The 16,070-nt window shown below is 41.3% G+C and overlaps 1 protein-coding gene across 1 annotated transcript in view; it reads left to right on the forward strand.

Moving 5' to 3' along the window:
• The first annotated feature begins 8,507 nt into the window (after positions 1–8,507).
• LOC109479188 (echinoderm microtubule-associated protein-like 6) overlaps positions 8,508–16,070 on the forward strand; it is a 55,985-nt gene continuing 48,422 nt past the window's right edge. Inside the window, exon 1 of the mRNA XM_019781079.1 lies at positions 8,508–9,511. Within this exon, the coding sequence (XP_019636638.1) occupies positions 9,315–9,511 (197 nt within the window). The 5' untranslated portion in view covers positions 8,508–9,314. The remainder of the gene's footprint in view (positions 9,512–16,070) is intronic.

Raw genomic sequence — 16,070 nt, forward strand, 5'->3', positions numbered from 1 at the left:
CTTGGAGACCACGACAGTAATATGCCTATCAAATTTCATTAACTTCCATCCACACATACAAAAGTTATCCTGCTCACAAGAAAAATTAACAAAATGCCCCCTGTAGTCACAACCGAAACCCCCCACGAAGCTCAGTAACGAACTTAACCTTGGTCCCGACAATAGTAAGCACCACACCAAGAATTATAATCAACTATTTTACAAATACTTGAGTTATCTTGCTAACAAGCCACAAACACAAAAGGTGCACTAACGTGACGCACGGACCCCCACGAAGCCAAAACTTGTACTTGACTTCGGCCTTAACAGCGGTAATCTGCCTGCCAAAAATCATGGACGTCGAATCATGCCTTCCATAGTTATATCGCAAAATCCGCAGTTCCCCACACTCCGGCGAGACAATTTCATAGTCCTTCTGACGAAGACAAATATGTTTATGACAGACTTACCTTTCCCTGTTGCCAGCGTTTTACTTTTAGTTCCTTTTATCACAATCCCTAGTGTTGCCAGCTGCGCCTCTGGCGTTGTAAGAAGCATGGTGATAACTTTTTCCGTTATCACCATTACCTGCCAGGCCAGGTGCCTGTCTACATGCCCACCTTGTGAAATGCTACTGTACTGCAACAAGAATAACAGACTTCAAGCATCACATGCAAGCTGAACTCGCCATGAGGCGCTTTGCCTCCACAATTTGTATCAATAGAGCTGTCAGAATCTCAGCAGCACAATGCCGCCTTTTAATGATGATAAGTGGTTGATGGATCAAACTTTATTGCACCCAAGAGCGGGATCACATCATCTTTATGAGGCAGACTATCTGTAAACAGACGCCAGCAGCGAGGAAAGGCGTCAGAAACTTCATTTTACATTCACGGTGTGTTGCACTGACGTACCCGCTCGATAGGCGGGTATCAAGCCTCAGACTGCCTTTCCTAGAAACACAACGCTGTTAATGATTCTTGGAAAAGACCTGAGAGAGCAGAGACAGTCACACGACCACACTACCTAACTTTAAAATGGCAGGTGTTTCTAATGTCCGTGTATGTCAGTGGAACCAAGACAGAGACGCAAATGTACTGGCTGGAATATGACCAAGTTATTTATTGCGATTCACGTTGCCTGTATCATTTTTGATTGAATGTTCTTCTTGAATACCTTTAAAGATTCGTGCATGATGACCTATTCCACGTCTAAAGAAACGTGTAATTGTAAACTTCGGTATTCTGTTGGAAAGGTAATCCTGGCCAGCGCCTCATATTAAACCGACCTAAGAAACTTCAAGCGTATCGTGAGCAACACCTATACCTAGATTATAGAATTGCTACGGGTGATAATATATTTGATCTATTCTGTTCTTGCATACATATTTTGACCCTTGTGTGCTTGTGGGGGCACGCTTGTTGGATGTGACTGCACAGATCAGGTCGGCAGCATCTACGGAGGCTGACGTGTTGCAATTTGCTGGGTTTATCGATCAGATCATGTTCCGCTTTCCTCGTTAAAACTGCAACAAGTCTGACAGGCCAGGTGACTAATCATGGCGGGAAATCGATCTTCCGCTTATTCTGGTATCGGTGAAAACTTGGGGAGATCTTGCGAGGTTGTGTGTGTGTGGGGGGGGGAGCTTTCAATCCAGCCAGCGTCTGCTTTTCCGTCCTTCTTGACACGAACAATCCTGCCAAAAAGACCATCCAGAGAGAGGGGAGACATCATCGAATGTGACTATATTCATTATTAACGGTTCAGTCCGAATGCCCCCCCCCCATCTCCCTGTCCCTGCAAGTGTGCATCAGTACCAGGCGCTGCCGGAGGAGACCTCTAGATGTCCCACGGAGAAAAGCCAGGGCGTGGTGCAGATCACCTGCATCATTTATTCATACCATGTACCAGGAATGAGCATCCGGATGCCATCAATACACATACTTGCGGTGCTATCAATCTTGCAATAAATTGCGGCTTAACATAATATAATATCAGATACAATCTTGTGTCCCCGTCTGTCGCTTTCCCTCTCACGACTACCAGTCTTCTATCAATTGATGCAACAGGATTAAATGCAGCCCACTAGCTAGCAATTTTTGATGTGTCCGCTATCTGAAATGCCCCATCATATGGATGATGTCTGATGACAGATACATGATGCTCGTTGACATATTGATCCTAAAGTTAAATGGACCACGAACACGGACCACATACATTTGCTCCTATGTCAGGATATGCGGGTCAATGTTACCTCCTGGTGTTGTACGTAGATGGAAGTGTCAGAACTGATCCTGCTGCTCGGCTCACTTCGATTCCAGATACCCTTTGGATACCAGGAGGTTCAGAGTCAAATTAACCTATATTTCTTCCCCCATTTCCGCTGTTCGAGATAAAGCAATTGGAGCGTTTTTACTTCGCTTTTTATTCATGAAGAAAATGTTTCGGAGATGAAATTACATTTTTGGCCATCCAGAACTGGTCTTTAATTTCCCGTGTGAAACATCGCAATCCGTGCTATGATATATTCTTATTCCGATCACCCTGTTCTCCAGATTCAATTTAGCGGCAGTAAATCTAGCTAGAGAGCAGAATTAACGTATAAGAGGTCATGTGGCTTTCAAACTTAGACAATTAAGGTGCCGGAAATAACACCGAGTCCATATCTGAAAGCATTCCTTGTAATTGTTAGAATATTCATTTACTCATGTATGCCTTACATCTTGTTCACTCTTGTCTTAAGAAAGCGCTTCTACACAACTGTTAGCTAAGAAGTATACAAAAATATGTTTCTCCTCCAGCCCCCTGGGTACTTTCAGATTTCCATCCACACGTTCTTACAAAGGAAATCCCCTAACGCCAATATGAAGATCTGACACGTAGATGGATCGTGCAGCGGGACATCCATCATATATCGCAGCAGGAGGGGCCGGGTCAGTTCCCCACGTGCGACAGCCAAGGTGTCAACTTTGGCAAGCGTTAATCTAGGATCTCAGCCAACCGCCTGGTATCATCTGCAGAGCAGTCAGTGGGAAAAGGGGCTATCCGTCATGCAGGGGCAGGGCAAAGGCAAATGGTACTTAATTGAGTGCCTAACGTTGTGTTTGTTGTAACGTTATGGCGGAACACCAAAACACCAAAAGCGTGCGCTAAGGCTTGATGTGTGCCACTCTCAGAAAAGAACAGTCATGTCTTCAGATATCAGGGTTATCAACCAAGAATTGAGGTGTTCAAAAACTCGTATTTCCCAAGAACCATCGTAGAGTGGAAGTCGTTGACACAAAGCACAGTTGGGGCATAATCACTAGAAAACAACTCCTGCAATTGAATGTGCAAAGATTGAGTGTAACAAGTCGTTCGATGTGATATAGCTAGCTGCCGCGGGCCTGCGGAGCTGGTGTGTTACGCCGAAATGCGGTTATGCCGGCTATATCGATACAGATACAGATACAGATACACTCGCAAAGGGAAAGGTTGATAAATTTGTGCTTTTTCACCATGGCAACCATGAAAAAACGTTGCCGCAAGTTTCTCTGCACACGCATCATGATTTATTATTTGGTACTAGGTTTCAAGCGGATGTGCAACCGTAAAAACAATTACTTTTACTATACATTGTTGCTCATTGCAACTTTTGTGATCTTTGCAGCCAAGAAAGTACATAATCTGATTATAGCTTCACCACCAGTGGAGCTCACTGACTGTTGCCGGCTGTCAGGCTGTGCATTAAATCACCAGTAAATTGGTCAACGAACGGCCTATTGATGGTAAAACAAAACAGCTTAGCTAGTGACCTCATAACAAGACTGTTAGACACTATGTCCTATTTTCGCTTTGCCTGGACTTTGATAATAACAGGTCAAAGAAAAATCGATCTATGAATTATCCTTTGTCTAAAAGTCTGAAGTGAGGACACACCACGAGCTCAATCCACCGAATCACTCAATCAGTGGGGTCGTGTGGCGTCGCGGCAGAGTGCGCGACTCGGAACTAAGAGTCCCGGGTTCGAGTCCTGACATGCCACCGATCTTGTGCCCTTGGGAAAGGCACTTTACACGGCTTTCCTCACTATGTCCTGTCATGTATTTGTCCCCTGTGTTGGTGGCGGCATTAATATAAGTTGAAGAAACTTGAGTGTGTCGTCACCACGTCTGGTGATTACATGTTGGAATAAAAAAATAAAAATAAAAAATCCACCGAACAGCATCCTATACCGTACGCATGATTGCTAACACCCAGCTGCATTTCCAGTGACTACGGCTTTGCTGATAATGAAGATGTGTCGTCTAACTGATAAATTTTACATGAAAGCGGCACGTTTTAAGATAGGTGAGATATGGAAAGGTATTGGGCCGAAGCGCCGTGCAATGTGACGGCAAAGGAATTCTCATCTTGCTATTGGAAAAATGAAGGAATGTACCAGCATGACGATACTTTGCACTTGTGGAAATATACCAATGGTATCAAAATACAACAACATAAATTGTTTTATACAGAATACGATAACGTAACTCCCAATGATCTCGTATGAATATTAATAGACCTCTGTCTCGGTCAAGAACATTTGTACCAAAATGGCTCCCTGCTACAACAGTTTGAGATTTGAATCTGGCTAGGTGATTTGAATCAAGACTAGGTGGGCATGGATATGGTGGCACGACCAAATCTGTCTTTGGTGTGTCTTATTTGGGCTTACGCTATGGTTTCACCATCCACCCCAACTTAAGAAAAATTGCAGTACCCAGAATTATGAGAAAAAAAAACAAGACAATATATGTTATATACGTCGATGAAGGTTAGACATCCAGGTAATACGATATGCCAAAAAACAGTTACTCAAGCAACTGGATATGATTTGGGATTTGGCACTCCCAGCCCCGAGGACAGACAACACTTAAGCTCCTGTCCTGTATAACAGGAGCTTTCAGACTAATTTGCATCATCTTGTCTTGACTTGTCTGACTTTTGTTCCTTTTTCGACTTCCAAAAATTTGTCTTCACTTTATTTGCATATCAATCAACAGGTTGTGTATATAAACCTGCTTTCCCCTCTGGTCTCTCAGTCACTGACGAAAGCTAGTGGATACTAGCTGAAACGTCTGACGTTTTCAAAATCATATCCAGTTGCTTGAGTAACTGTTTTTTGGCATAATATATGTTATATAGTTTATCGTTATAATTTTTCACTCATACTGATTTTCAGTTATTCTGATCTCTGTTAACTTTTCTCAGTTATGTTACTTGATTGTATAATTTACTTTTATACAAATTGCTTTATGTTGTGTTTATGTTATGTTATATTGTTTATGTGTCCCTGGGCTATTTTGGAAGTCAACAATTTTACTGGCTACTCATGTGTTTATAAGATGAAATAAATAAAATGAATAAATAAAAGTGTCTTCTTCTGCTGTGGGAAAGGAGACAGCTGTCTAATATCGAGAAATGACTTACCCGTACATGCTTATTGTTTATCGTGTCCTTGGTACTTAAGTTCAAGAAACCAAGCGCTACGTCTGTCCCTAATAACGTACTCCACTAATTAACAACAAACCCTGACTAGGGTCGCTCACACACGGGGCTCTTTGCGTGTCGTCATAGGACATTTCTACTGGGAGGATGCGAACATCGTTTTCCATGCAAAATGAATGATTGTTGAGATCTTTCTCATCTAGACTGAAAACCTTTCATGATTTGCGGTGAACGATTATGATGCAAGACAAATCACACAGGCCTCGACAACGCCTCAATCTTGGTATGTCCCCGAGGAGGACGTGATCGTTCTGTGGCTTCAGTGCTCATTGCAACAGGAACGTCCTTCTTCATGCCTATAAAGTATTTTATCTCCACGATGAAGTTAATGCCCTCGTTTACTGTTCAGGCACTGTCCGAGGAGAACAAGAGATAGAATATCATCATTTATTCTCCGAACCGTCCGCTGTCCACTCAATAGAAATTGATTCCGAATAAATCATATTACCGACATGCCTGCTATCATTTCAGCAAACCCTCTTCTCAGTCAATACGTCACATCGGCAGATCTATGTGGAACACTCACTTGTATACTATGATGCGTCTTCCAAAATAAATGGGCAGCTTCATTCAAGATTACTGAGTGAGCGGCATTGTCCATACCAAAGTATCCAGGCTCATAAAGAACACCTGGTCCCCTTGTATCACCGCTGGGGTGGCATTTCGAACGTCTTATTTATGATCTCGGCCCAGACAGTGTAATACCTTCGCGCCAGGTAGCTGTGATATGTGTCTTGCCTCATCAGAGATCGATGCTGTATTTTTTATTAGTATTAATATTATTTTACTATCCTGGAGCACTTGCTGGGCGTTGCCCATGTGGACAGGACAAGCTGACCTGCGTTTGAAGGGCATGAGCGTGATGGATATCTGTCGCTCTGTGAATAGAGTGACGTTCTGACGGCCAGTGGAGGGATTACTGTACATTAGTATGAGATAATGAGTCCTCTGTCACGCATTAATGGTCTGTTGTCGGTGCGGGACATCTAGAGCTTCGGGACGGGGGAGTAAGAATGGTCATGGTGTGGGGTTTGTCACGAACTTCTATCTCGACAACCGCTCTGCTTCCAGTTTGTCAATACAATATAAAACTTGATACTTGATACTCAGAACATCACGAGCGATCGCGATGACGTCACAGCCGGCGAACGGTAGGCAAAAAGTGTCTAACGGTTGGTTGATTTGCCTACCAGTAATTTGCATGTGATGATGTAAACAAACAGATCGCTCGCTCGTAATACGTTGAACTTGAATTAACTGTAATTTGGCTGTTTTACTGTCGTAGCAACAACTGATCGTTAGGAAGTAGGAACAACTCTCACTGTGTGGATGGAGACTGTTTCAGCATCTCCAGGATGGAGGAAGTCTGCAAATTGCTCACATGCATGATGGAGTTGTGACCCAAAAGCCCGATGTACTGACATATCGAACGATTCATCAACCAACCAACCAATCAACCAATCAATTACTAAGTCGAACAATCAGGCAATCAAAGCCAGTCAACCAAAAATCAATCGTTCAATTAATCGATCTATGAATCATTTCATATCTACATAATGTAAAGACAACTTTTCGTACACCATTCCTTTGTATTGACTAAGGAGTGGGGCCAGCTACAGTACCCCCACCATATGCCATACGGTTGTCACATGCAAGAAAGCTCGCAGCGAGTAAATTAAATCACACTGAAAGCCATAGCCACGGCTATAGGGGGGTAATCGTGCTGAGTAGTGAAATGTGGGTCACGTTAATTCGCAGTAATTTACTTAGCCATATGGTTCTCAATTTTGAAAAATAGGTCCGCTGAACCGACGACAATGAGATTGATCACTCAGTAAACGGAGACTCGTGTTTTAAACGTTTCTCGCAGTCCGTGTCAGTCCTGCAGTAGAACCGATAACTCAATACGTGAATAACAGTCATCTTTACTTTCGTCAGACAAATTAACCAGCTCTTTCCGCATAGGATTGTATGAAATATCCGAACAGAGCCAGGTAAAGAGGAAAGAGATGATTTAAGAACAAAAATGACAATATGTAGTATACATCATCATTGACATCTAGGTTTGTTACGGAGCTAGTGTGTGTGTGTGTAGACATGAGGTGTTTTACTTCATTTTAAAACGTGTTTCAAATAATGGTGATAAACTCTCATATCAGACAAAGCCTTCTATTGAACCTGAACATCGGTCAATGAAAACTTCAACGTTGGACTTCAGATCAGAGCTTCTTTCCTCGAGGGGATTAAACCAGTTATATCGTATATTGCCACAGGTACTACCTAAGTGCCTTTTCAGTGCTGCACATGTTCCAATAAACATGTCATTTACAGTTGTCCATCGACGACAAAAGTGTAGAAACATTAGCTTCCAATGTGAGTTGTACGCCACATTCGGTAACACGAGCGTCCAACGGAAAGTGGTTCAAAATATCATCAAATGACATGCTGTGTCAGTCGGCAGGGGAAACTATTAAGTCAGTCTGGTTTGCAGCACGTATAAGTGATATTTCTCCCGGGTGAAACATCATTTTTCCGCGCCATCAAGGGTCCAGACGGTTCAAAATCGCACAGAAATGCAATTAAGGGTAATTTCGTTCCAAGGCCAGGATGCGTTATGGTCTCTCTCCATATAACTTTGCGCAAGACCCATAATAAAGTGATATAGCTCCCGGCAATGCAGCACAGTGAGGAGTGCGATCGCATAGGCCAACGGCATTCTGTTGTGGGCGGTGGCTCCATGGAATTTACAACGATCCATTGTAATACGGGACAGAGAAAAAGGCGCAACCCGAAGCACATTTCTCTTAAAGGATATTAAAAGTGATCCATACTTGTATGATATTTTGGAGGAAAAGGGGGTGATTGGAGCACGGGGAGACGCAATTACCTGGTGTGATATTGGTTTTCTCTAGCCGTCAGTTCGCCATGAATAGTTATTGATTTTTTTCTCCCTGGGAAGCGCGCGCGCGGCTGGAGTGATGACATCACCGCTAACGGACGCCCTTTTGAATGCAGTCAGCACCATTTCTGCGAGAGACAAACGCAGAGGAGGAAAGGCGAAAAAAACGTGGCCAAAATATTCCAGCGTATCGGCTGCGGCAGCATCAAAGGGATGCCGGTCGTAACATGGCTTAAATGGATGTGCTGCACATCACGATGACGACGGAGCTATTGGGCGGCAACACAGCCCTCGTTTGAAGAGGAATGTCCTGGGATTCACGGTGGTTGGGCAACCCTGGCAGGACCAACCAGTCACCGGGCTGAGTCACACGTGGGAACGAGATTCTGGTGGACGCCCTTTAAACAACCACTGTGGCCCACGGCAAACTGTGACTTCTTCATATCAGCTACAAGCTTAAGATAAGGCAGTACAGTCATCTTTCAGAGAGAGATTTTTATGAATTTTAATTTCACTGTTGCTTCGCTGGTAGGCGTGGCTACTCTGAAGCCCGGGAAAGCAAGGATACAACAGATGCCGATTGGATACAATGTCGGTCACGTGAGTGAATGTACACTATACGAAACAATTGTAGAAAAAGGGAAATTTTCTATTATATATGATCTTGAATTCCAATATATCGCCCGGTTTTCCTATGTGGAAGGTGTCCTCAGGTGAGGCAACAGTCTTGCATTCATACCTGCAGAGACGGCAACAGCCATTGGTTGGCATCTCTATCACGTGACTGAGATTCTTGGCGGTAGCGCAAAATTGAGGATCAAAATGGCGCTTAGGTGATAGTCGGACAGATGAATGTCGTGCTCAAGAACGGTTTCCGGGGATATACGCGTCAGGATTCACACAGAAAATGTCGGATAAGACAGCTCCAGGATCCCAGCTGAGACTCGAATGGGTTTACGGTTATCGGGGCCATCAGTGCCGAAATAACCTGTACTATACTGCGACCAAAGAGGTCGTGTATTTTGTAGCTGGGGTGGGCGTCGTCTTCAACACACGGGAACACTCACAGAGATTCTTCCTCGGACACAGCGATGATATCATAAGGTATGTACCACTTTAAGGAATACGAAACGATTTGATTCCTATACAGCCTATACCTTTCCAACACACACGATCGGCATCGGGAGGGTGTTGTATGAGAACTGACCATTATGTAACGAATTATTTATTTTTCTCCTCATATAGATCAGAGTTACGCCAGAAAATTTCCCTCAGAAATCGCAGTTCCATTCCTTGTATTGAATTTAATTATTCTGCGTGGAATTGGATAATATTGCACATAGTTAACGCTTGCTTGTTTTCATTCCTGTACACCGTTACCAAGTACTAGTATTCAGAAGGTCGCTTCCGCTACCGGCGGGGTCAAAAGGCACGTTTACTGCAGTGCTAGGCAACACCTGGAAAAACAAGTACACGTGTGCTCAAGATTAACCCCTTTGTCCTGTCATGGGCGGGGTACATAGCAGTTTGTCACGGTACCATCAATAATGATCATGCTACAGTTGTGACACCTAGTATTCTTCAACCTCTCTTCAACATTTTTCTAACAAACTGTATTTTTCCATATTGACAGAACAAAGGGGGAGGGCGGTACACACAGGGATGGTAATTCATTTTGTTGAATCCCCTAACTAAAAAATTTTGGTTCACCAAAAATGTGTGTGCACAACATAAAATGAAGTAGAACGACAGCAAAATGAAGAACAGAAAGAGCCCCAAAGTCTAGCCTCGTTCGCAGACTTCTGATGTGGCGGCCTTAATTTTTTGGGGAACGGCGCAAGTTTATAATATGCCTCGGAGGGAAGATTTTTTGCTGCCAAGGGACTTTGCCGGGGAGAGACGTTTTCCGCGCTGAAAAACTGTCCCTCCGTGGCATAACTCCCATCGCTCCCTGAAAAAAAATTAACGCCGCCACATCACAAGTCTGCGAAGGAGGCTACCCAAAGTCAGTGCGAGGCACTTGATGTGGCATGCACAGTAGTCACTACCAACAAAGTTTTGAGCTCAAAGTATGTCAAGAATGTGCAGTAGAGTTGTGTAGGGAACAACAGTACATTTATGTACATAACCCTACTAAGTTCTATACCAACAGCAGGGTTCTAGCTAGGATTTGATTTTAGCTTAGTGGCACTGGCCGCATGATGAGGGAGCTTAAAAAGAGGTCATTTGAGGGATACCCAAAGGGAAAAAATGTTATTTCTAAGGTATGTAACGTTACATTAAAACAATGTATCCTTGATTTTTCACATTTGATCTGGCATTCTTGAACAAAGAAATACAGTCACAATGCCCCTATGCTGTATTAAAAATTAGCATGGGGGGGGGGGAATTTAGCGTAGGGGGTCAAAATTATATCGTAGGGGGGAAAATTTAACGTAGGGGGTCAAAATTATAGCGTGACAGTACAATATTAGTTGCACAGTTCGAAGTTCTAACCTTGGGTGCACAAAACTGCATATCATTATCACCCAGTATTTTGAGCCCTGACACACAATCATCTTCTTTGCAGAGATGCATAGTATTTTCAAATTTGATCACATAAAGCCATGTGAAGTTCCCCTGGGAGTGAAATGTCCTTTACCCCAGTACTTGAGTAGCAGCCTTTAAGGAAAGGGCTAATATTGATTCATAATGCTGGGGCCATATGCTGAATATACCATGTATTGCAGAAGGTCAACACTGCTTATATGCATCCCACAAGAATGAATTATGGTATGGAATTGTCAGTCAGGGATGCTGCTGATTTGATTTCATGGTGAGACACATGTCTGGATATAACTGTAGCATAGGTACTGTTGAATAATACTCCAGGTGTTGTCCACTATCACTGACTCAATGATCAACAGTTTGAGGTCAATATTTTGTATTGGCTCATGATCTCAGGTTGTCATTTGCCATGTTGCAAATATCAAAGTTATGTCCCTCTTCAGGAAGTTATTAGAGCATTTCCTTATTAATTATGCTAGTTTGAATAATTTACATACTGTTATGTTGGTCTCCAATGTTACCTTCAGGTCAAATAAGCGTGAAAACATTTTTATTCCTTTTTAACATCTTCTTACATACCCTATTGTTACAAGTTGTAGTAAAGAAGCTATACATGTACAATAGAAAAACTTAACTGTGATATTTTGTATAGCATTGATGTACTAGCATGTAGCTCAAGAATATTTGGATAACTATTCAACTATTTATTACTAGACATGACAACGGCACAACACAAGTTTTTCAACTTATTTTCATGCCGCCACCAACGCAGACAAACGCATGAACGGACAACAGACATACTCATTTTCACCTGAGTGAAGTGAGGAAATTCGTGTTAAGTGCCTTTCCCAAGGGCACAAGATCAGTGGCATTGGACAACTCAAGTTAAACTTGTGAATGAACAGTACATGCTGAATGATTAATGAAGTCTTATCTCCTACTCATTTTTTTTTATTAATTTAGATAGTATTTACCTGCATAAATAGAAAAACAGCAACAGTGTTTGTTCAAAGGTGGATCCAGCTTTAGCAAGGCTCTGCCAGCTGGCAAGCACTGTAGGACATTTTGATGTTATCATTATCTGTCAAAGTCAGGTTAATCCACAGGTGTGTTTACTTGCAGACTGACCCAGTCCTGTCAAACCCCTCCAACTTACCCATGCTTTTATAATTTATATCTGCCAGGGAAGCATCTCCAGGTGCCCCTGTTGTCTGTAACAATAACTCAAAAGGTCATAAATCCCTGTGGTTACCTGACCATCCTGGCCATTCTTGTCTTGTGGGAACTGGTGGGATTAGAAAATGGACCAAAAGAGTTTCACGTTATCTCATGCACTTTTTTTTTCAAACTATACCTTAGACAGGACTTAAATTGTTGTTGTTCTATAATAGATACATCTATAAACTGTTTGTCAATTGAGCATATTATGCATCAAATAATGGTAAAATGTTTGTACTGTAGCCTACATTTGTACAAGAAAATCACTGTTCTTTCTTTTTTAATTTTTTTTGTATTGTTTGTATGTCTCTAGATTTTTGTATTATTTTAATGATGTACTGTGTTTTATGTTTTTTTTTGCCTGAAGTAAAGAATGAATGAATGAATGAATGAATGAATAAGAATATACATGTACAAAGATTGTTACATGTACCTTAGTTATCATCTCTACACATATATTGTTGGATGTGGTCATTTGAATCATGTATCATTGATGATCATTATGACTGGGCTTTCATCTTTAATTGGGGAAAGGTCATACCAGTATTACTTGGCAGGACCTTTCCTTTGGATCTCAATCAATGTATGTAAGAAAAGAATACGGAAAAATACAAAAATAGCAGATACATAAAATTATGCAGCCATGCAATTGCAATTGCAATGTAAGCCACACTGTCTGAAGATATGGCAAATGATACCTGAGCAAGTCTTGACGTATCAAGCAGCAAGTACGTGCACCAGCAATCATTAGATTAATGCTCGCTTTGTAGGCAACAATGCAACAATCTTAGAAGTGTGCTTCTTCAAGACAAAATGTATTTGTTACTCGTGCACCAATATGTGGATTTGCAGCCAATCTGGTTGTGCAATGGTGCCCCTTAGGTCTCATTAAGAATGTGTAATTTGAAGCATCACATTCACACAATGGCCTTCAGTATTTGATGTGCCTTTTTATCGATCACACCCATAGAAAGTTTGATTTCCCAAGGCCACTGGCTATTCGTGCTCATCTATATGGAAAATATGAAAAGTGCAGTTTGCAATAGATGGTGGATGCTTGTCAGCAGTAACAAGCGCAGTGGCAGACATGGTTTGAATTTCTCCCATGATCCATTTGACCATTGCAGTCATCTCATAATTTCTATTGCATGCACATGTAATGCCAGACTGATTTCTTGGAATAGGTTATAAGCCATACATGTACATGGTTGATGCCTGAGGTGATGCATGTATTACAAAGTCTTCCAGATAAGGTTCTGACAGTTGTAAGCTCGACATATGTCTGTTGGACATGGTTTCCAGGAAGTTATTTCCATTTAGACTTCAATCAAACTGGTCTCTAAAAACTTTCTACTGTCAATAAAGTTATGATTGTTCTATGTCAACGAATACTTGTAAAGTCCATTATTGTTGTACATAGTTGTACATGTATGGTTCTAACTAATCTAAGTGATTCTGTACTTTTTGGCTTCAGATCAAAGTGAGTCAGATCAGTATGGAAAAGGAATGATTAATGGCATTATGTCTGCCCATAATGAATTTGAAGGTTGATGCCTTTAATTTCAGTTCTTTGCTTTCCTTATCCAGCAGCTTCACAAGTGGGAGTAAATTAGTTCCAGCTGTGACTACTGGTACTTCAGGAAGTGAAAGGAAAGCTAGTGAATACCAATATAGATCACACAGGGGACTTAGAGCTTCATTGGGCAAGGAAACTGGAAACTGTATCTAGTAACACAGGTCTGCCCATATTATAATCCATAGAGCTGTCTGGCCAAGGAATTGTTCCAAATATTCCCAATGTAACATCTGAAAATGAAGACATGCCATATTATCGGCATGTCATATTTTAACTTGACTGTGTTGACTACTATTTTGTAAGTAAACTTAATAAAGGCTAAAATTATTAATTCAAATGGCCAAAGTAAATAAAAGTTGTTAGCTTAAATTGTAAGGATTAACATATTTTCTTTTATGCATCAGGTTCTGATTTGTTTTCAAATACATTTCTAGAAGATACAACCAGTGTTCCAATAGCTACCTATGGAACCAAAGTGTGATCATTGTGTTCATCTTATGGATGTTTTCTTATAGATGTTTCATTTTGAAGTCATACAGAAAGTTATATGCCTGTACATGTAGAATGTCCTATGTTTAGTTGACCATGAAGAGAACATACAGATCACAGGCTCTGACTGTAGCTACATTTTTGTAATGCCCATTGCTAATCTTCTAGCTTCATAATTTGAAATCCTATGAACAATTGTACTGTGTGTGAAGCTTGAATATACATGTGCCCTTGGGTTGTTTATATTCCAGGCATGTCAGTGTCTGAGGGATTGTAACATATAGCGCATAGTGACCTTTGCCATCTACTTTGCCAGAGTAAATCTGTATTGTCAGTCTGGATTTTCCACAGTATATAATTATAAAGCATCAAAGCATGAAGGACTGTCTTTGTCACTTTGCATGTACCGCATGGTGCCTATTTTGTATCATTATCCCAGGAAGTTAAATGGTGCTAACCTTAATAAGCTTAAAACGTCTAACTAGAATGAGGCAAAATATAAGCTGGCATCTCAAAACTAAACAAAAATGACTGAGACGAATAAGAGCCTACGGTGTGGTAATTGGTACCTGTTAGGATGCATGTATATCATATTGTCTGAGATGTAGGAATTATGCTTCCTTCATCATAACTGTCTTTTTGATAAAATCTGTGTTTTCCAACATTTCAAGGAAGAAAGGATGATGTACCTACCAGAATTAATCATCAATAGCAAGAGCCATTTAACATTATTTAGGCTATTGATGAATAACCTGGTAGTACATATGCTATAGTATTGGATGCAAGCAAAATCACCAGCTATGCAATAAGATAATGTATATAACTATGTGATTGTCAGTCATGAAAATATTTCAAATTCAATTACCATTTCTGTCAACTGATCTATCAAGATAAGGCATATAATCATATTGGTATCATGATATCTTATGAGACATCTGTATGCTATGTCGATTTCATATACATGTAAAAGCATTTTGTAATGTATATGCATGGTCAGTGCAGGTTAGTGCAAAACAACTGTATTTATGCTTGTGGCTAACCTGCAGTTAGCATATAGCATATAGGCACTGGGAATATTTATGCAGCATTTTGGATGCTACTCCTGTAGGTGTAGCAACTGCCTGTTTAATGCTTTAAGTAGAGAACTGATATGGTTTCTTAACAGTTTCCAGTTTGATCCATACTCTGATACTTGATAGAAATCTACTTTTCCAGCAGAGTGGTGTAGGTATAATTTGGCACGTTTCCTGCATCAGTGCCGGACTACTGCGGCTGCCGGTAGTCAGGAAAAACTATCCTGCGCCCTGATGTGTATGTTGAGAAGCCTTAATGTTGTTCACGATGCCAATTTAGGGCAATGCTTTAGCAGGTAATCCGGCAGTTGGGGTGGCTGTAATGCCTTTCAACAGTGATGTATGGGGGGATGAAGCTAGGTGTTGCCTGGATAGGTCAACGATACACCAGTGTAAACCAACAATATTGGCTCATTGTGCATGTTGCCTTTTCTGGGTCAGTTTTTTTGTGCAGGTGATTTACGTAGCCCACAATCCATTAATCGACAACTATACACCTTTCATAAATGATGAGAATGATGTACGTCCAAACAGGCTGACAGGTTTTAATAACAGCATCTGGCAGGCAAATTTGTCATTCTAATTATGAGATGTTGTTGATATGAAGGGTCATCTATCATTTGTTGCAGTTATTCCAGAGTGGCCACTTTTGGAAAAATGGACAGTTTGGGACATATTCAAACTAAACTTTTTTTTTCAGGAAAGCATAAAAGGCTCACATTCCTTGCTTTTGATGTAACAAGTGCCTTTGTAGATAGAA

This window comes from Branchiostoma belcheri, unplaced genomic scaffold (genome assembly GCF_001625305.1).
Source record: "Branchiostoma belcheri isolate BF01 breed outbred unplaced genomic scaffold, Haploidv18h27 scaffold47, whole genome shotgun sequence".
NCBI lineage: Eukaryota > Metazoa > Chordata > Leptocardii > Amphioxiformes > Branchiostomatidae > Branchiostoma > Branchiostoma belcheri.